At 34.1% G+C, this 22,553-nt stretch overlaps 2 protein-coding genes across 3 annotated transcripts; one reads left to right on the forward strand and one right to left on the reverse strand.

The window, feature by feature from the left end:
* The first annotated feature begins 7,932 nt into the window (after positions 1 to 7,932).
* LOC110693191 (HMG-Y-related protein A-like) lies at positions 7,933 to 11,646 on the forward strand. Of its 2 annotated transcripts, none has more exons than XM_021870321.1 (2): positions 7,933 to 8,274; positions 10,827 to 11,646. In XM_021870321.1, exons 1-2 carry the CDS (start codon positions 8,231 to 8,233, stop codon positions 11,323 to 11,325), a joined length of 543 nt encoding a protein of 180 aa, XP_021726013.1. In that variant the 5' UTR covers positions 7,933 to 8,230; the 3' UTR covers positions 11,326 to 11,646. The 2 variants fall into 2 exon arrangements, with proteins under 2 accessions (XP_021726013.1, XP_021726014.1); XM_021870322.1 differs by having other exon boundaries at positions 7,942 to 8,274; positions 10,840 to 11,646.
* A 5,099-nt stretch (positions 11,647 to 16,745) lies between these two features.
* On the reverse strand, positions 16,746 to 19,806 carry LOC110693295. The gene is made up of 3 exons (XM_021870452.1): positions 18,993 to 19,806; positions 17,083 to 17,375; positions 16,746 to 16,937 (listed from the first exon to the last, which is right to left on the reverse strand). Exons 1-3 carry the CDS (start codon positions 19,804 to 19,806, stop codon positions 16,746 to 16,748), a joined length of 1,299 nt encoding a protein of 432 aa, XP_021726144.1.
* Positions 19,807 to 22,553: the final 2,747 nt, after the last annotated feature.

The raw sequence follows: 22,553 nt of genomic DNA on the forward strand, positions 1-22,553 counted from the left end.
TCCTACTCAGGTTGAGTTAGTATGTCCTATAATATTTCTCATTAATATTATGCTGTCGTTCTTGATTAAAACACAATATGATGGCAAATAGATAAATAAACATAATAATGTCTTTATATTAAGTATAGTATTAAAGAAAAATGTCCCATTAACATGTAATGTAACACCCATTGGGCATAAATTATAAATAATGTTTCATAAACAACATTAAAAATATGTTACTCCACTAGCTTAGTTATAGTTGATCCTAATTACCACTAGAAGTACGTTTCCATGCATGTACAAATATTATGGACTAGAAGATGAAGAAAAGATGGCGTGAAGAGCACATGTATGTTCTCCAATGCTGGCTGAGATTGAAGATTGGACCCACCATATTACATACTACAATTCCATGATCTTAATTCTTATATCAAAATCTCTCAAGTTAGGCATAAAGTTGGAAAACAAGACAATTGAGGAAGGTGCAATATAGTTCTGGCATTATCTTCGATCTCTCTTTTGATTCATTCATAACGAAGGAGGAAATATAAATGATTTTCACAACTTACTTATATTATCATGACATCATTGAAAATAATTCAACAATGACATTTACTTATGAACCTAAACATTGATTATTTAAGGATTTTTTAAAATAATTTTTTTTTTTAACTACAAATTGGCAAATAGAAATGTAATCTCATCAATATAGCTTCATCCATGTTGAAAAATAGTTTTCATTGATAATACTTTGTGATCTCATGGCTCAATAGTCCATACTACTAACTTATTTGGTAGGCATAAATTAATGGTATGTGGAGGTTATGATACAAATTACTAGTTGCTTCCGTTTCCAAAAATTCGACTCATATACTATTCCCGTGTGTGGTCAAAATAAAACAAAATTTGACCATATTTTATGATTTATACAAAAAAAATAAACTAGCATGTGAAATCTTATTAAATTCGTTTTGGCGTAAATTTTTCAAGTATTAAGTTTGTATAATTTTCAATTATATAAAGCCAAACATATCAATGGTAAAATTTGCACATTAAAGACCGCGCAAATACAGAATGAGTTGAGATTTCAGGAACTAACGAAAATAGTAAAAATCTTGTAGACAAAGTAATTTTAAATAGATGGAAAAATAAATTATTACAAACTTTAATTTGTATAATAGATGATCTAAGTCTATACCCTAATTGTTTCTCAAGTGTTTTGTTATATGTTCATAAGATTAATTTATTCATGATACTATGGTATCGATCTAGTTTAAGGTTTTTTGGTAGAAAAATAATAATATTGTATGTTTGAGAATGAATTTTCTATTAATGAGAATGATATATTGTGATAAGATCAGGAACCACAGCTTGACGGGAAAGACGAAAGATTGGCTTAATCCCTTAAAGCACTTTGTAAGATTAAGAGATTTGATACCTCACAAGAAATAGTCGCAGTCTTTAGTAATTTTCTACATGAGCACTTTTTATAGAATAACGAGACTGTGAATATAATAGGGCTCAAATACAGAATCAATATTCAAGGATTTTTCCGAACCCATTTAATATTTTTTATGCGATTAAATAATATTTGAATCTTGCATGCAATATTATACATTGTATTTTTTAATTACCCACTCTAATCCAATTAAGTTCAAATGACCAAAATATGATGTCCCTAATGTGATCAATCAACTCTATAACACTACCTCAAAACCCTAAATCGATTTATTTAAAGAAAACCAAAATAATAATAATAATAAAATTTCTTATAAACCACGTATAATTAGTTAAATATAATATTTGTAATTTTGTACTGTTTACCTATCTTCCTTTTTATGAAATTATAATTTTTTACTAAATATTACTACAACAACATCACATAATATAAATTATGTAAGATACGAAAGTTATTAGGAATGATTTTATAGGCAATTTTCTTAAATTGAAGATAATTTATCTCAAATTGAAATGAAATATTATCTTTTTTTTTATGGTATATATATATGCATGGTCTTACAGGCGAAGTAAAAAATTTGAGATAGGTTAATACTAAACAAATATGAAAAGAGAAATAAGAAATTAAAATTGCTGATTAAATAATGGACAAAAGTAAATGAAAACTCTTTTTAAAAAAATTTTGAGAAGTGTGGTGTTAAATTATATGTAAGCCTAAAAGTACGGACATATATAACACTTTGATTGATAGTCTTAGAATAAGGTTTGGTCCAAAGTGTTGCCACTTTGAGCAAATCATATTACTAATATATATATAGTTAAACTTTTAGCCAAGTCATGAGATAACGACACTTGGTGTTGCAACTTTTCGTCAAATGTCGCGGCAACAAATAGATATTATTGTGATTAATTAGAATAAATGACACATTAGATTAGATTGGATAGGTTTATTTAGGATAAAAAAATGTATACATAAATAATTTATAATTCTTTTGAAAAAATTATCTTTTTATTGACAATATAATTTTACTTATAGCAACATACCACATATTATAATTAATATAAATATCCAATTAACAATATTATTTTACGCATATACAAATGATCACGTAATTATAATTTTAAATATGGTCATGTATCATTATTTTTTTTTTAGTCTACCATTGATTTACCATCAAACTATTGAATCAGGTATTCTTCATATTCTGTAGTAATATTTTTGTGTATTTTTGTGATTTTGTTAATGAAATTAAAGAAGTCAAAAACTACTAAAATGAGGATACAACAAAAATTGTACAATAAAAGGGATTAGTATCTATCGCCCGGACACAAAATTAGTTATAATATAAAGTATGTATTTTATGATTCTTATCTTCGATTCAATATTGAACCGTTAATATATATATAGTAGAGTAGAATTATGTGCATATCCCTTTTTAAAAAATAACTTTAAAAGCTAATTATTGGGAAAATGAGTGGGATGTAAACTTTGGTTGTGTGGGTCGAGCCTCCATCAATCCGCATGTTGCTTTGCCTTTTTGGCTTAGTGCCAGGGCGCTGGCTATCCAAGATTATCAGCCGAACTCATGACCTCCCCTCCAACTCCCTTAACTGAACCAAAACTTTATCAATGGTTTATCCTGTCAAAGATTATACAATAATACAAGGTTCAAAACAACACAGGTTCTTTGCAACTTCGTGTCTTTGTTTTTAGGTTCATCAAATTACAAGTACATAGTACGTAGTAGTATTTCTTACACTTGCTATACTTTACTTCTCAATGATACATGAGATTTGAATAGCCGTTATATGTTATTTTTAGTACCCAACAAAATTCCTTTCTCTTGTAAACATTGTCCTTTTCCCTATTTTCTATCACTTAGCTTGGAATGTACTTAGACTACGCCAAATATATCGTCTTCAAACGAAGTTTCGTCACTTAGTATTATTGGCATGTCACATCATGCATGATATGCTAGAGATAGGTGTAAGAGTATCATGAAGATAACCCCCGTCAGTTTAGATTATTACTTATAAGGATAACATATACAATAGTATCGAAATTCAATTCCCTCCGTCTATATTTTATTGTTCAGTCATTATAAAATGTCTTTTATTGTTGAAGTATATCCCACCAAATAACACATGTAAGAGTTCCACATTGATAAAAGAAGAGAGAATTAAACACTTTATAAGGCTACGGGGTTACTCTATGGTTTTGGGATGAAACTTCTTTTGATCTTGTGAAGTGAACTTTCTCCCTTAATTTACGGGTGCGGCCCAAACCCGAATTTAACATTTATTAAGGCTTAAACAAAGGGTAAATTGTAGAGACATGCTACTATATACTCATAAGAAAAAGAAATATATATATATATATATATGAAGCAAACAAATAGGACTGATTTTCTCGGGTCCACATTCTTTGGAGTTGATCAATCAAATGCCGCCATGTGTACTTGCTTAACTATAAAACTCGTGCATCACTATGATATGGCACAGATGTATAAACATAGGCGGACCTACGTTGGAGCAAGGGGTAGCACGTGCTACCCCTCAAAAAAGAAAAAAAAAAAAAAAAAAAAACTAAAAATGCTACAGAAATATTTTGATAGAAATAGGACACCTTGAATAATCATTAAACGCAATCAGCGTTGCTCTAGTGGTGCAATGAGTGTGACATTGATTTTTTCAATTGATTGCTCTTAGCAACTCATTTAGTGTTTTTTTTTTATTAAAGAACGGTTTTTTTTTTTTTTTTTTTTTGTATTCATTTTTACACTTTTACTAAAAAGAAAACTAGCTCCCTAATCTCTAGAATACTCCCTCCATTCAAAGAAATTCTTCCCATTTTCATGCATAGCTTGATTTTCAATGCTCGTATTTGACCATTCTAATTTATTTAGTTTTATATATATTAATAATAAGCGATATTTATGGAAATTTACAATGAAATGTATATTTAAAACATAAAAAGCACACGTGTTAATTTGTTTCTTATATTCAATGCTTACCATATAAAACTTTGACCGATAGATAATACTTATACATTTTAATTCATGGAACATATGGATCGGAGTACTTTTGAATTTGATTGCAGTATATTAAAAACTAGAATATTAATTATTTGTAAAAAAAAATTTAAAAAATGTAAATAAATGTTTTAAAATGGTTAATTATTACTCCCAGGGTTTTGAATAATTCAGTATGATTGGCATATATGTCTTAAACTATCACCAATAATATCTTAAACTATCAACAAATATAAAATTTGATATTGGCCTGGGAAAGTAAACATTAATACGATTATAACAAGTATTCACATAATTATGTTTACTCGTATAGATGTGACCTTTTTTTAACAAGTAAAAGTGGTACATATGAATATAGTTAAAAGGTCAAAATTGGGCATGCACGCATTTATAATAAAAGTATGGATGGGTATACAAAAAGACAACGCATTATATAATAAAGTTAACCCAATTCGTTTGCGACAATTTAAATACTGAGTAGTTTATTATGAGTTTCTAGTCATTTACGATTTTTGAAGTTATCTAAGGCGTAGTGCTACCCCTAGGTAGAAATCTTGGATCCGCCACTGTGTATAAAGAGCTAAATATGTTATCCTGCTCTTTTCTTCCATTTGGGATACATGCAACGTGAACCATCAACAGGGCTTTATTGTAGTGTCAATTACTAAACTACTCCGTATTATAGTATTCTCTCCGTCTCCAAATTAGTTACTCATCTAACATTACCACATGTTTTTGAAAATATTGTTATAATCAATTAATCAGGGTTGTTTACTGATCTAAAATTGGGACGGGTTAATTGAATAGGATCAGAGGTTGCAAAATTGAACATCCAAGATTCAAACCGGATTAACTACATGTTAGGATAACCGGAGAGGATTGATAAAACCAATCCAATATTCGAATCGAACCAGTTTGAACTTGTTTTAGACTTTTTCTACATCCTATGTTTTTTAGATGCATTACCTTCTATATTTCTATACATGAAAATTTCAATTTAGATGCACCATTTTCCTTTTTTGTTAATAAATACTCTATATCTCTATCATATCACATGGATCCAAACTGAACGGGAGATAAAGGAAACTTTTTGGACCAGACTAAAATGGAGATAAATGAAATTTTTTGACTTGGAGACTGGACTTATTCTCTTAAGTTTGGTATAGCCTGATCCAAACTCAAATTTGAATATCGCTATTTATACTCCATAATACTGATTAAAAGAAAGTATATCTATATACACGTGATGCATACTCTAAAATCAACCACATTAAAAGAGTAAATAAATTTAAAGGCATATACTTTAAGTGAACTCCACTATCTCCCATTCTCACACCCCTTAATTTATACACGTTACTATCGTAGAGATATACGAAGTAAAATACAAGCAATTAACATTTTTTTTTTTTTACAGGTAAGGTACACGGTTAGTCCCTTCCTATCATAGGAGGGGGGATGAGGTTCGAACCTCCGTTACGGGGGGAGATGCCCCGTTTCATCTCTCCATCTCCTAGATACTCATAAAAGCAATTAACATTCAAACAACAATAACACACGAACTTTGATTAGTATGAGGTTTCCACGAACTAACTAAGGCCAACAAATAATAATATTTGGCTATTCGGCCTCACTTCCTGGAATGAGAACATAAACTAAGCCAGTATAGAATGCATGCCAATAACGCACAGGCCTTGGCCCAACATTTTTTTCCCTATAATTGGACCATAAGTCCATAACAATTTATATTTTGGATGGACCAAATCTCAGAAACATGGCATATGAAACACAAAAATAATGGAGCACTAACAAGAGGTCCAATCATGTGGCCCAATAAAATATATCATGCACCTAATTTTCAACTCTGGACCAATTACTAAAGGTGACTGGATAAAACTATTTGAATCCAAGACAGTACAAGTTTAGGATTTCCATCTTTATTTGCTAGTTTGCTAATTAGCATTGTCAATTTTAAGCCCGAACTGTGAAATTTTCTAATACTGATCGATCTAGTAGGAACCGAACCGCTTAAAGCACAATATTATTTAACTCGAGACCAATTTATGTTAAACGGTTAGTATTGGGCCAAAAAAGACTGAATAGAATAATACTGACCCGTAAAGGAATTGTACTCGGTATCACACCAATTTGGGAACCCGATCCAAAATCAAACCGAACCAAACACTTTATAATCTATCAATGACCCGACTCATTTTAACCTGTTTGACCCGACCATTTACTATTCGTGAGTCGTGACCCATTTTATCCAAATCATTTACATGCAACCCGTGACCTGTTCAACTTGAATCAGGTACAACTCATGACCATATTACCCATATTGTTACAATCCATGACTTGATTAACCCGAATCACTTACAACTTGTGACTGACTAACTATTAACTATTACAAGTACTTCATTTTTTATTTATAACTAATCAAGTAACTAATAACTACATTTTTTTTTATTTTTTTTTTTTTTAGGAAAACTAATAACTACTATGACTAGACTTATATATGTAATATTTATGGAGTTATCATTTTTATAATTAATATTTACAGATATTATGCGATTATGCTATCAACTTATAGATTTATATTCTTATAGTCAAATACTTCCTCTTTTTTTTTCTTTACTTATATTATTTCATTATTTAATTACCAATATGTAAAAATTATAAAATATGATATCATAACAATATGCATCAAGATAAATATTACAAGATCACACAACTATATTATTCGATGATCACCATCTTTCACCGCCATGGCCACCATCTTTATTAAACCTTACCTTGCTAATGGCCTTGAGTATTCGGCTATGAAGCTTCTTGTTTCTTCCTTTTGAAAATAACGAGGAAATTTAGACTCAATAATAATCTTCACTCTAATTTGTCAATTTAAGGCATCAGTTGAGTTCAAGTGGATTTGATCGGTCAGGCCATTTCAAATTTGAGCTATACTAAATTGTTGTGTCTATGACAAATCAAATTGTAAATTAGGTCACTTTAAATTAAGTCAGCATATTTGAAATACGGACTAACCTAACTAGAGTAAATGTTAGCCCATGCCTCCATGATGATCATCCCTAGTCCTCCACCCACAAAAATACACACCAAATAAATAAAAAATAAATAAAAAAAAAAAGGTTAGCAAGTGTAGGGAAAAAAACTCTCGAGAAGGGCCATCATAAGTTTATAACCTCAAATATATTAAGCCATACCCTTTGTGATGACAACAAGAAAGTTAGATGACCTCCACCAAATAAAATTCTAAAGCCACCATTTTTTTTTCTCTTTTCTCTTTTCATTAAAAAACAACCCAAGTGAGTCCAAATTCCAAACTGCCACGTCACCAATCCAAAACAACACTTCCTCAACTAACACACCAACCCTTGGATTACATCCTTCCATCCATTTTTAGCCGTTAGTTCTCAAATCCAAACCATAATATTAAAAAAAAAATTAAATAAATAAATCAAACAACAAAAAAAATCAATAAATAAAAAAATAAAAAACTCTTTTATCTTTCATTTAATTTTAACTTATCATCCCTCTTTAAATCACACTACACTACCCTCTCTTTCTTTCTCGTTTGTTTCTCCACTCATCTCATCACACAAAAACGTTTCTTTCTCTCTCCTCTTTCTCTTTCATTTTCTCTCTCTAAATTAGAGTGAGGGGGTGGTGGGGTCTTTCTTTGTCCCTCCCTCAAACAACAACATCAACCCACCAAAAACAACAACTTACTTCAATGGCTTCTCATGATGATTTCAATAAACATCGCTCTAATCCTCCCTATCCTGAGGTATTCATCTTATCTCTCTCTTATTTTATCATCGAGTCATAAAGGGTAAATGATGTAGACGGGATTTGATTCAATCCCGGGTTTTGGGTATCACCTCTCGAGACTTTACTAACTAAGTTAATTGACATCCATGATAAATCATTGATAACATATCTGATTTCTTGTTGTTTTAGCTATTTTGTGGGTTAATTTCTATAGATTAGGAGGAAATATGAAGAAAATTTGTGTTTTGGTTTGACAAAATTGATGGGAATTTGTGGATGACAATGCAGTTGTTGTTAGGGTTTATATTATTTTATTATTCTACATTTCTACTGATGGATTTGCCTTTTTTGTTTAAAGCATTTATTTTTCTATTTTATTTTTTACCCAGTGAGTGATTGCCACTTTTTTTTCCCCCTTTTATTATTTTATTTTATATGAATTGCTTATTTTATTATCTGTATTGTGTGGTTGCCAGCTGTGTGTTACCAAAAAAAGCTCAAGCTTTCATGGTTTTGGTTAATTTTTTATAACTGTCTTTGAGTTTTTGCATTGTCCTTTCCAGCAAATTTAGCTGCTTTTTCAATTTTTTTTAAAATTTTTTGAGCAAAGTAAGAAGTTATTATGATTATAATTGTGGTTGTTGTGATTTAAGATTTGGGTGAAATAGAGGTGATCACGAGTTGTGTCGGACCCGGTTTTGGTACGAAAACCGGGCTGATTGGATTTAGTTTTAGTTAAACTGCTAATTTGAATGTGTTAATTACATGAATCATGGAACTACTTTACTCTGGCTCATGTAAGTTAAATGCCTAACTATATTATTATCATGGGAAAGTGCTGAAAAAATGTAGTTGTCATGTTAAAGTTACTTATCTAATGGACAAGTAATGTGAAATTTATGCTTGATGGGGAGTTGACTGTGGCAAACAGATGAATTAACTCATAAAGTGTAAGTTTTGGTGGGTAAAGAGAATATTACGAGGATTCTTAGGTAGCAGTTGAAATTTGATAGTTGGCTGTGAAAAAGGATATTTAGGAACTCAAGGAACTTGGGAAGAGTATGATGCAAAGATGGATTATGGGTTATTTTTGGCTGAGTACACTATACATTAGATTTGGTGTTTCGTAGTTCGACAAGATGCATCATATATTAGGAATAGATGGGGATGGTTTTGGAAAATTTCCCATGATCTTTTAGGGATGGATTTGAAATATGCTGATTTTGTAGCATATATGGATAGTTAAAATTTTACCTTTCATATGCTATTTCCATGCCATGATTGCTAGCAAGCCAATCGTTATTGACCTGGCCTGTATTGTCAATAATTAGATTTTGCATCAAGCTCTGTGCCTATGTAGGAGAAAAAACTTATAGGGATAGAAGATGGTTTTAAAAAATGTGATGGCCTCAGTGGCATGTGAGATATTGAGCCAAGATTGTGTCGGAGACTTCAAATTCATAGTGGCCTATTGTATTTAATGGCAATGTGAGGATGTTCTTATGATATATGGAGTGATATCTATAAGCATGACTTTATGAGTGTGTTTGAATTTGTATAGGTGCTTGTATTATTGTCAAATGTGATAGGTGATAATCGCTATTGATCTTGCTCCTGTGACATGAAAAGGGCTTTCCATTGTACCAAATTCCCCTGGATTATAAGAAGAGTCATGCCATGTTGGAAGTTTCTTGTTTAGGATATTGGAAAAGGCTTTAACCTGTATTCGGCTATTCCTTTCTGCACCAGTCTTTCTTTCCTTTTGTTTGCCAGCTGTTGACTATGGGGGAAATATATCATAGGCTCTATAGGAAAATTTATTCAAATTAAAAAATAAATTCATGCTCTGAGAAGCTTCCAATCTTTCATGAGGGCACGAAGGTAGCCTTTCTATCCTTAGTTATGGCAGTTTTCTGGATGAAGTTTTTTCTGTGCCTCAAATGATTCCTTTGAGTGCTTATGGAGTTTGCTATATATATCCATCTTCTAGTCATGTGACTTTTGCTGTGTTTCTAGTATCCTAATTTATATAATCTTCTGGTTGAGCTTTAAGTTATTCCATTAAATAGACATCTGTTTCACTATCACATGATCCCTTTCTATTAACCATATCAATTTCTGCTTATATAGACTGGTGGTGTTGATATAATTTGAAGTGCTCGATGTAAAGCTTACACATTTAATGGACAGTTGCTTTGTTCTGTTCTTGTATAGTTTTGACTTTGCTTAACATTGACAGTCTCTGTTATTGCATTTCCTCTTATGAGTAGGAATGGGGCTGTTTAGGCTTAGCTTAATTTTTGATAACGTAGATGTGTTTAATACAGAATACTTACCATTTATCTCATAGGGACCTATACCCTTACCCTAGTTCCTTTTATGAAGCAGGCCTAGTAAAGACTAAAGAGTGGAATGGGAAGGGCTGGGTTGATGATCTGTTAATTGTTAACACTAGTGTCATTTATAAATGTTTGATTAATAAATTGCATTTTGCTTTGCCTCTTGACCAACCCTTCAATGGACCATCTTTTGAAGTTCTGTGGTGATAGAAGTTTTAACTGTTTTCAGTTCTTATGCGCAGATGATTATTGCTGCCATAGATGCATTAAATGAGAAATTGGGTTCAAACAAAACTTCAATTTCGAAATTCATTGAATCTAAGTACCAGAACCTGCCTGCTGGTCACTCAACACTGCTAAGGCACCACTTGAACAGGATGAAAGAGACTGGAGAACTTATTTTTTGGAAGAATAATTATATGAAACCTGATCCCAACTTCATCCGTCGTGGTCGTGGAAGGCCTCCGAAGCCCAAGGAACCTGGCATGCCAACAACTCCTGCTGGCTCAGCTCGGCCCAGAGGCCGACCCAAGAAGGATGAATTTGGTGCTGATATTCTCGATCCTGCTGCTGCTAGTGCTCCCTTGAAGAAGCTGAAAGTGTCTACATCCAACAGCTTTGATGGCAGCCTTGGTATTGGATCAAACACAAAACCTGGAAGACCGAGAGGTAGGCCTCCGAAGGTGAAGCCTCAAATAGGGGGTGCAGGGGTTTCAGCACAAGGATGAAAAGAAATAGCATTAGCTTGTAGTAAAACTCAGACTTGTAGCATTTAACCTCCTGGTATTTTTAGGACTTTGTTCAGGTTTGTACGTCGACGTGTTTGTGACCAACCATTGGTGGTGTTTAGTGTGTGAAGTGGTAATTTGGGTAGAGATAAAGAGGGGATTGGGGAGAAGGCTTTGTGTGTGTTTAGGTGTAATTTGGGTGTACATTGTGGAATTTGTTGGTTTGTTTCTTTCTAATGATGATGCTTTGTTCGTGTTACGGCTGTTACCTTTGAAATAAGACAACATTGATTCTGATTCAAAGTGTTTTTACTTGTATTCTACGAATGTTAGTTCGGCCTTGGTTTTCTGTTCTTAAAGTGAAGTACTCCGTACTTTGAAGCACTTATATGTACGACGTACAATTATTGTTTGTTTGTATGCACAAGAAGTTGTGGCTCTCGTGTTATGGGCTGACATAAGTGGTTATCACAAATCAGTACAAGCAAGTCAACAACCATTGTCCAAGCAGAAGAAGTTTGCTTGTCATCAATTTTTTGAAGCTTGTGTAATTTTAACCATTTGTTAACCAAATCCAAAGAGATGCAGAATACGAAATATGAAGTAGTAATATGAAGTATGATGGAGTGTGAACTGTGAAGTAGTAGGAAAGAAGATATTTGGAGGAAGGTTATAGTAAGGAAGAGAAGTACTGGTAAAGAAAGTAGATACTAGATATTATACAGGATCACAAGAGTCTTGGAAGATGGGAGTTAAGAATGTAACTTGGCTTAGAGGAGCATATATAGCCCTTGAGCTCGAGCGAAGAAAATGGAGGGAGGAGGTCATAGTTGATGATCACTGAAAATGTAAGTTTGTCCATGTAAGTTACTCGGGTACTATATTCATATAAGGCTATCTTTGATAGAGAAGGTAGTACATTTTTGTCCCTAGGGTTGAGTTTTGGTCCAGTATTTAAGGGTCTGATATTTTGAGAGTGAAGGGGGGGAGGGTAAAGGATCTACACCATCAAAGTATCTCTAGTGGGGATTGAAACTCTAGTCTCAAGATGTAATGTTTCCCACTAAACCAAGCGTAGTTTAAGATACGTATATATTACTTGTAAGGTGTAATGTTTCGTTCTTATGTAATGTTAGCTTGGTTTAAGATACATATATATTACTCGTAACAGTCGTAACATTTATTGAGTACCTACTCAACACTTAATTTAATTTTTGTTTCCGAAACCACTGTGTGTTAAAAAAGAGCATAGGAAGAATGTGAAATGGCGCTAAAATAAATACCAACCATTTCCTACATACTCCCTCCATTAAAATAAAAAATAATAATAAAAAAAAAAAGCTAGAGTTGAGATTGCGCGGAGTTTAAAGAGGTTTAATAAAATAAAATATTAGTGTGGTAGATAAGGTAATAAAAAATCGTAAGAAAAGATGGTGAGTTTATTATTTTATTGAAAAGTAAAGAGGTGTAAGAGGAAGTAGGGACTATTAGAAGAGTGAGAAATAATAAAGTTAGAGAGAGTGGAGACCATTAGTGGGTAAAGATATTAAACTAAATTAGTGCCCGTAGTAATACTTTTTTTTTCATAATTAATTTGTAGTATAATATAAATATGAGGCAACTCATGTGGAATATATAAACAAATGCATATAAGAAAGGTGAAATAATAGGAAAAATTATTAAAACTACAATTGAGAAAAAAAAATGTTATTATTAATTAGTTGTGTTGAAAATATTTTGAAAATAGTGTATGTCCAAAATGATAGCTGGGCATATGTCCAAAATGATCGATGTAACCAAGACATGTTTCAGTAATAATTAATATTTTTTGAAGGGAAAAAAGTTATTAGTTGGTAAAATTATTACAAAAATATTTAAATGAAAACTAACTCAGTTATAACGTCGATTTCAAATCAACACCATGAATAGAAATGTTTTTTTTCCATTGAACTCCACTATTGTACTACTATATATATATATATATATATATATATATATATAATGGTAATTTAACTGTTTATATTGTATTTTTGGCTCCGTTATTTTTACTCTCCACCATATTTCTTCCTTCTAATTATATTATAGCTTATTCTACCTTAATTAAAAGGTCTCAAAATATTGTGTAACTATTTTTAAGTAAATAGAACACGAAATAAAAGTAATACAATTATTATAAAGATAATATATAAGATTAGGTATAATATTATTATATTTGTATTATACAACTATTCCTAAAATAAAAGATTTTTGTTAAAAAGGGAGGAGGAGTTACGGAGGTAAAAAACAGCACCAGGAAGTGACACGTGTCAATCCTGGTACCGGTGTTTGTGTTAGTATTATGTTATTGATTGATTGATTGTAAGGGAATTCCAAAAGAGGAAGTGTAGCTTTTAAAAAGAAATTGATGAAAATAGTAAGTGTAGCTTTGAAAAAAAAGCGGAGGGAGTACCGTTTGGAATTCATTCAATAAGAAAAAGAAAGCGTATAAAAGAAGATTTCACTTACTCATGCACATGTGTCAGCATCCTCTCACTTCAGTCGTTAAATTATGCACTTTTTAAGGGATTGAATTTTTAACCTAACTAGTTCAAAAACCCCGTGTTATTCACGGTTTTACAATAATATTTTACTATTTGTTTATTAGAAACTGTACAATACGAATCATTAGAAGTAAAAAACACATAAAAAAAGGTATATTAATAAACATTGTGATATACCATAAGATTAATCTCAATGTCTAAATTACTATACAATTAATGTGAGATGGAAGGATTAATAATATTTTAGTATTCGTAATATGAAAGCATACTCTTTTCTTGATTAGAAATTAAAGTACTGACTATTCATGTTATTCTTGTTGATAACAATAATAATAATAATAATAATAATAATACTTTTTGATAATATCCTAAATAGCATTTTATAATTTTATGTAGCATTTATTATTCTATACCACTATATTTTTTAATATTATTTAAATTATTATTGTTGGACATCATTCCCTAAATATAAGGCCAAAACTTCTCCATAACATATAGTAACAAACTTCTTTCAATAACAAAAAAACGAAAAACGAAAAAAAAAAAAAAAAAAAGTAAGAAAAATTGTTGGCGGGAAAATTTTTAATTTTATGAGGTGATGACACGTGTATTTAGGGAATAACTATTTGGATTACTTTAGTATATAAGTATAGATGGAGTATTTACAGGGGATAATTTTATGAGGTGTATTTACACGTGTTTTTAACTCACCTTTGGTGTTTTTGGACAAAAAAGTGAGTATAGGTTGCAAACGGTGAAAAAATAAGTTTCAGGTCCCTAAAGGTGAAAAAACTGAAATGTTAGACCCAGCATTTTCCCTAATTTCTCAACATGATTATCAACGAGTAGGACCCAGTTTATAACCTAGATAAACAAATTTTGTTTATCAAATGACATTTTAATAAATAAGTTACATTGAAATTTGTGCTCTTTGATTAAAAAAAATATACTACCTCCGTTTCTTATAACTCCCAACATTTACTAAAAACGGATGCTTCATACTCCTTCCCCCCACTATTATCTGCAACATTTACTATAAATGGGTGCTCTCTATTATCTGCAACAATTTTTTTTATTTCCTCTTTTGGTAAATTTTAGCAGTAAAATGTCAACTTTACCCTTACTTAAAATTTTTAACTTTGTTTACAATTTGTTAATTACACACAATTACATCCTAACTATCTAACCCCCCCCCCCCCTTAATGATTCCCACCAAAATATTACCTCCTCTCCTCCTGTCTCATCAGCAACCTTCCATCTCCCAACTACCACATTCAATGAACTTCATTGAATTGGCCTCGAAGATCGATGCTGCCCAGATTCATTCAACTTTTAAAGAATTCTCTAGAATTCTTTTCATCGCCTCCTCTCTCCCCTCTTCTCTCTCCTCTTCTCCGTCTGGTGTTCTTCCCATTTTCTCTGCGAAATAATTAAACCCTAACTCCAAATTTCTTCATCTCTCTCCAAAAAAATGAGTAACAACCAAGATATGAACAAGTCCCCTGAACGCCTCACCCCTGAGAGGCACATTGAGCCTTTGTTAACTCGGTACAAGTTGCAGCGAGGTACTGGGATCTTGAAACCAGTTCGTCGGTGCTCTTCCTCCTTTTCCAGATTCACCCATGGGAAAATAGGAGCGAAACTCGTTGAGTACACCGGGAGTGGTGAAGAAAATGAGGAGGGTGCTTCCTTATTCGTAGAGAAGAAGGAGGTTGTGGTGATTCCTGACTCCCCGGAGGGTTCGAGTACAAATCTACCAAAGAAGGGGGTGCAGAAGGAACCGGTGGTGGTTGTTGCAGTTCCTGACTCCCCGGAGGAGGTGACTGTGGTCTTCGCTGACCCTCCGACGGCTACGACCACCTCTGGCTCAGCCAATGGGAAGAAAAGGTCCAGATCTGTGTTCACCGATGACTACAGTCAGTGGGACCCTGATTACATGACCTATCTAAGGGACAAATACCCTCATGACTTCCCTCCCACAAACTGATCTTGCAGCGTAACTATTGCTAAACCCTAATTTTGATTTTAGTTGTTTCGATTTAGCTTTGCCTTGTGTAAATGGTTGTTGTTGGTGCATATCATTGTCGAAACGCATGTGAAATGTGTGCATGTGAGTCCCTACAATTGTTTGTTGCTTGATTATGATGCTTGATTGTGTTGTTTTGGAGGTTGGTTTATGCTTAGTTCTGTATATAACGCTTGCTTATGTTGGATGGTTGTTTGTGTACACTGTTGGTTTTTGATTATGTATACTTGGTTATATTATGGTGGATTGAAGTAGATGGATTATGTTGGATGGTCTGTGTTGGATTTGGTGGGTGCTTGTAGTGTTGGAATGGCCAAGGGAATGCATGATTGATGGATGATGGGTTATGTTGGATGGTTGTTTGTGTAGAGTCTCATTTGAATGTTGCCTAGTAGTGCTTGCAAGTCAGTGCCTGTGCCTTCGTGTATGAGTCCCCCATAAAGTTTGTTGTGTGAAAAAAATTCCAAATGATGAAGGGACTCACTTTGAGTTGGATGTGTAGGTTTTTTTTGCTCCAACAAGTGTCTTTTAACTCTTGTTGTTGAGGTAACAACCTACAACATGCCACTGAAACAAAAGCAAAATCCCTGATGGAATTCATTGTTCAATATTCATACTGATATTCATTCAATACACTTCAAAAACTTACATTTTCACATACCCTAAAACCTAATCATTCATTACATGACTGCCTGAAAATAGGAAATTTTATCTACCAAAATACACATAACCAAATCATTATAAGCATCAACAAAAAAAAAAAAAACAGTTGCTTACTGTTCACAAAAACCAGTTGTGAGTCCATATTTGGTTATGTGTGGAAGTCATGTTGTCATTGAATGATGGTGTTGTACCTAGTCTGCATCAACCTCTGTCTTCATGTAGTCTGCATTCTGTTGATTAGTTGGAATAAAAAGAGTGTTGAGGTGCTCAACTGCTTGTTGAATGAGTCCCCTTTCAACTTCCAAAAACTCGGGAAGAAGACCTAGGTTGTCCAACCTTTTCTTGCCCATATGAGGTGGATTGAAGTTGTTACCCTTCTTTCTCTAGAATTTTTTTCATTACTCCTTGCAAAGTGATCCATGAGTACTTGTTGAGTATTGGATCAAACCATTCATAAGCCTCATAGACTTTCTCTATTAATTCATCAATTTTTGTGGGAAATGACTGGTATTGCAAGGATTGAATGACCTTGAACAAACCAAGGTCCAGAACATTCAGATCTGGAGATTGTGCTAGCTGGAACACCATTTGGATGTTGAATCCATTTGTTGTACATGCTGCAATGAAGTCATCATCCCTTAGAATTTGATGTGGCTTAGCATTGTCCCATTGAATGTATATGTCCTTAGACAGACTAGGATGCCATTGCCTGTGTAGTGCTGGAATGATGTTGGTCATGAGCATTAGCCTAATTTTTTTTTTGGTCACACTTTGCACAGCCTTTGTCTCCATGACCCCTGCATCTCTGTTCTTGCTTTTCACTACAAGAAAACAGCTTGATTCTGACGGAAAAAGTTCGTTGAATACATCGAAAATTTCGTCGGAATCTGTCTGTCGCAAAACCCTTTGTAGGAAATTCGACCTTTTCCGACAGATTTATTTCTGTCGGCGCTTTTTTGACTTTAATTGAAATTCCGTCGCAATTTTTCGACGGAAATATCCGTCGGAGTTGGAGAGGTTTCCGACAGAAATTTCTATAGGAAGAGGTATATTCCGACGGAAATTTCCGTCGGAAAAGTCAATAAAAAAAAAAACAGCCCCACCCCTAACTCTTACCCCACCCGGATCCACCACTACCCACACCCCTGCTCACCACCCCAACCCACCCCACCGCCACCTCCTAACCCACCACCCCCACCCACCAGAATGTACCACCGTAACCCCAACCCACCACCACCACTTCCAACCCCTTTTCCCACACCACCCACCACCACCATTCCACTAATCCATTTTTCCGAATACAATTCGGAACAAAAAAACAAAAAAAAACCGAAAAATATTGAAAAAAAAACAGATCTATACAAATTGAAACTAAATACAGATTAGAATACAAATCGGAACAAAAAAATCGTATTCTATACAAATTGGGAGCAAACGAATCACCAACACTGAACTAGCAACCACACCACCCACCACAACCGTGTATATTAAAAAAATAATAATTAAATAACAAAATAAAATCAGAAAAAAAAGAAACATACCTTAATTCGACCACACAAAACCGCGAAATTGGGTTTACGAGGTCAAATTCGTCCATAAAAACTCTAGATCTAGAGTTTTCATGGTCGAATTTGACTTGAAAACCGTTGTTTTTGGAAAATTTGTTGTTGTTAGTGTCGGTATTAGTGGTTTTGGGTGAGAAGGAGGACGAGGAAGGACAAGGAGTTGTTGTTGGTGTCGGTGTTGGTGGTTTTGGGTGAGAAGGAGAATGAGAGGACGAGGAGGGAGAAGGAGTTGTTGTTGTTGGTGTCGGTTATGGTGGTTTTGGGTAAGAAGGAGAGGACGAGGAGGGAGAAGGATAGAGAAGAGACGAGGAGGGAGAAGGAGGACGAGGAGGGTGAAGGACAAAGAAGAGACGAGGAGGGAGAAGAGGAAAGAGAAGAGAGGAGGACAGAGGAAAGAGAAGAGAGGACGAAGAGGAAGGAGAAGAAAGTAGGAGAGGAGAGAGAAAGAGAAGGAGAAATGGGAAAGAAAGAGGCGCATTTCGTGTTTTAAGTTAGGGTTTCCTTTTTTTAAAAAAAATAAATTAGATTCTGACGGAATATTTCGTCGGAAATTTCCGATGGACTCCGTTGGAATATATGATATTTCTGACGGAATATTCCATCGGGAATTTCCGACGGATTTTAATTCCATCGGAAAATTAACTTTTCGACGGAATATTCCGTCGGAAATACCATATATTCCGACGGAAATTTCCGACGAATTTTTAAATTCTGTCGGAAATTTCCGACGGAAAAAAAAAATCGTCGAAATTTCTAATTTTTCCGACGAAAATACGCGTCTGTCGGAAACAGTCCGTCGAAAATCGGCCTATTTCCTGTAGTGTTTCTTCTTAGCCCTTTGTTGATAAGTGAATGAAAAAATTCCATACTTACCATCATGTAGCATATTGCCTCTTATGTCATAAAGGGGCTTACCAATCATCCCCATGAACATAGCCTTAATCTTGTATCTCTTGGACAGCTGACATCTGTATGGGTTTTCTTCCTTTGGTAAGAGGTAGAACCTCCTTGTTTCTGGGTTCATATAGAACCATTTTTCATCTATATGTATAACCTGTTGCATATCAATGAAAGTTGGATCTCCAACTGCTGGAATAGGGTGAATATGGGCTAATGCCCACTTGAGTCTAACCACTTTGTGATTTGACGTGAGTGCTGGATGGTTGGCGCTTGTATGTGTTCTTAATCTGCCCTTTTTCTTCAAGTTATGGAGATATCCATGTGAAACTTTTAGAGCAGCTGCATAACTCCTCTCTGTTGTCCTTTTGTATAAAGGCACTAATTGCAAGTACTCATCAGTAATAAGTCTTGGTTTGGGACCTGTTTTCCCCAATTTTTTGCTTCTGACATCAATGACATTCCCTTGTGCTATACTTTGCTTTACAAACTGCCAGACCCTCAGTAATGTGCTTCTGTGAATCCCATATTTTCTTGCCATTTGTGACAAACACCCTCTAGGTAGTTCCCCACCATGCATGTGCAGTAGGTAGTCATCAACCATTTGGCGTTTCTGCTGCACAGTTAATTGCTTTCTACTTGTTGGCTGTGCCTTTGCATGTTGTTCCTCTTCACTGCTGTCCCCCGTAGTTTCATCATCCATGTTGTCATCATCTGTGCTGTACTCAAATGGTCCCTCATTTAGCAGTTGGTCTATGTTAAAGAAATCTTGATCAAAGTGTGCTTCCATGTGCTGTGTGTCCCTTTTTCTTTGCTTTCGGTGATTTGAAGGAAGGTGATGAAGTTCTTGGCCGTTGTTGTTTTTTTGAAGTGGTGATGAAGCTGAACCCCGATGCTGCCCTTAGTTTAGGACTAATTGTAGTGTAGGCAGTACATATTTTGACTAAAAAAACTTGTAATTTATGGGGTTTTTTTAACAAACAATTCCCATGGTGGGTGTGGTATTTTATGATGGTGGACAATTAATGATGTATGCCTTCTATAGTAGGCACCTTATGTTTGAATTGGTTGTGAATTTTGGTATTTTTGTCAAATTTGAATTGTGGGTCAAAGTTTTGGTTTTGGTTTGGGAAAGAAATTGGATTTTCAGAATTTTGAAATGGGGAAACATTTCAGAAAAAAGGAGGGAACCAAATTTCAGAACATAAAAAAGGAGGGAACCAAATTCCCCTTCTTCACCCACCGAAAATCAGAAAAAGGGGGGAATAGTGGTCCCCTTTACACCTTTTACCCACTATCTTAAACCCACCAAAAAACAAAAATAAGTGGGACCACAAATTTTCCTCCATTTTTCCACTTAATTAAACCCACCCAACTTAATTAAAACCCACTAAAAGTTTTGCCTAGGAGTCTGCAATTATGTCCTTTGGTGCAGATAACTCAAGGCGGATAGAGTATTACTCGCAACATTTCCAAATCTTTCCATTTTTAGTAAAAATTTTTAGATGAAAATACAAAAACACCCTTATATAAAACTTTATAACCTCAATTATATACTTTAAATATAATTAATTAAAACTAGTCTAATTTAATTAAACTCATCTCATCTTTCTAAAATCATCAAATTAATCTACATTCATTTCTTCACCTTCTCCATAATCTTTCTTTCTCTTCATTCATCATCAAATTTCTTCATCTTCTTCCTCATCTCCATTATTTTTCTCTCTCCTCCGCCAACCCCATCCTCATAAATTGTTGAAGAAAACCACCCTTTCGTCGTGGGTTTTCCAAATCTAATGGTTTTCGTGGGTTCGGGTTTTGGGTTCGTGGGTTTTGGGGTTCTGGGTTCGAGTTTTGGGTTGTGGGTTTTAGGTTCGTGGGTAGTGAGTTTTGTGGTTCTTAGTTCGTGGGTTGTGGGTTATGGGGTTGTGGGTGGTGGTGGGTTTGGTTGTTCGTGCTGTTGGGTTGTGGTGGGTTCGGTGTTTCATGGCGCTGGGTGGTGGTGTTGATGGGTGGGTCGTGGGTTCGCGCTGCTAGGTGGTGGTGCTAGGTGGTTTCGTGGTACTAGGTGGTGATGGTGATAGGTGGTGGTGGTAGTTCGTGAATTTTGGTTTATTTATTTATTTATTTTTGGGTTGGATTAATATTTAAGTACATGCCCTTATTTTTCAATAACTATGCTTAAAATCTCTTGCCTAGGAATCCGCAAAACTCCTCTTTGTTGCGAGTAATAGAAAACGGAGGTAGTATATTTTTATTGTTTATGAGCCATTGTGGCAAGTTATACAAACTTTTGGAGTCAACACTCCTATTCATCATCTTCTTCCTCTTACCTTCTTCTCCTTCTTGTCCATCTTCTTCCTCTTATTCATATTTTTTCTTCCTATCCTCCTTAATCTTCTTCCTCCAATCTCTACCCATTTTTATTTTCTTTTTCAAGTCGGTTCGACCCCGCTAGCACCGCCATTCCTTTAAATGAAAACCTGAATAACCAAAAGGAGAAATTAATGGCATGGTTAACCCTAAAAGGTAGGTGAGTTTTCCTTCCTCTATTTAATTCAACTTAGTACCATCATTTTCGACAGGTTTGCCGCTAGAATTAAACAAAAACCCGAATAACAAAGTGGAAATCAAGGGCATGATTATCCATAAAGGTAGGTAAGCTTTTCCTCCATTGATTTTGGCTTATTGGATGTCGTAGTGAAGAGGCGAAGAGGTGTACTTTCCACCATTGAAATTGAAGGTTAAAGGAGGAGAGAGAAAACCGGGGAAGAGAGAGAAAGTAAGTTGATAAACTAACAACATTTAACTGAAGTTAGATGTAATTTACATAAATACCCTTTGATAAACATGAATTATTATCAAGGTTATAAATTAAACTTGTATTTTTTTAATTCTCAACATGAAAAAAATAGTAAATAATATCAAACTTATCAATATTTTATTGTTTTTTTTTTGTTGACTCACCTTCTTCGTCAGTCTTTTTCAACTTTCTTCATCATCCCTTCTTCAACCTTTCTCAACATCTATGGTGCGATGAACCCTAAAATAAACACCATGCCCAACACCACCAACACCACAACAAACCCCAATACCACCAAGCTCGAAATTAACAAAAAATCCTAAGAAATTATATAAATTAAGGGCATGGTTAACCCCTAAATAGTAGGTATTTTTCGTAAGTACGATTTCCCTCCATTGTTGAAGAATTCCTTGACGAATGCTCAAACTCCGTTGTTGAGCAGAGAAAACAATGAGTATGTGGGCTAACATAGTTAATATTCCATCTTGTTAAAATGACACAAATAACCCTGCTTGAAATGACACAAAAACCCCTTAAAAAATATACGATGCTTTTCGTGTTGAGAAATTTGTATTTTGTCAATAGGCCCCTTCTTATACTTAACTCCGTATTTCTGAGACAAAAGCTAAAAGAGAATTCTGTTCCCGCCAGCAAGTTCTTTCCAATTGCACACTCTCATGGAAAAATTGCCAAACTAAGCGTTTTTGGGAAACAATTTCCCAAACAAGACGCGT

The sequence above is a fragment of the Chenopodium quinoa genome, unplaced genomic scaffold, assembly GCF_001683475.1.
Source record: "Chenopodium quinoa cultivar QQ74 unplaced genomic scaffold, ASM168347v1, whole genome shotgun sequence".
In the NCBI taxonomy this organism is placed as follows: Eukaryota; Viridiplantae; Streptophyta; class Magnoliopsida; order Caryophyllales; family Amaranthaceae; genus Chenopodium; species Chenopodium quinoa.

Bases quoted from the DNA above. Each gene is read 5' to 3' on its own strand.
- LOC110693191 (XM_021870321.1), top strand. From the start codon at position 8,231: ATGATGATTTCAATAAACATCGCTCTAATCCTCCCTATCCTGAG. The intron at 8,275-10,826 runs GTATTCATCTTA...AACTGTTTTCAG, and splicing joins CTAATCCTCCCTATCCTGAG to TTCTTATGCGCAGATGATTA.
- LOC110693295 (XM_021870452.1), bottom strand. From the start codon at position 19,806: ATGGAAGCACACTTTGATCAAGATTTCTTTAACATAGACCAACTGCTA. The intron at 17,376-18,992 runs GTAAGTATGGAA...GTTTTCTTGTAG, and splicing joins AGGCAATATGCTACATGATG to TGAAAAGCAAGAACAGAGAT. The intron at 16,938-17,082 runs GTCATTCAATCC...AAAAAATTCTAG, and splicing joins TGGACCTTGGTTTGTTCAAG to AGAAAGAAGGGTAACAACTT.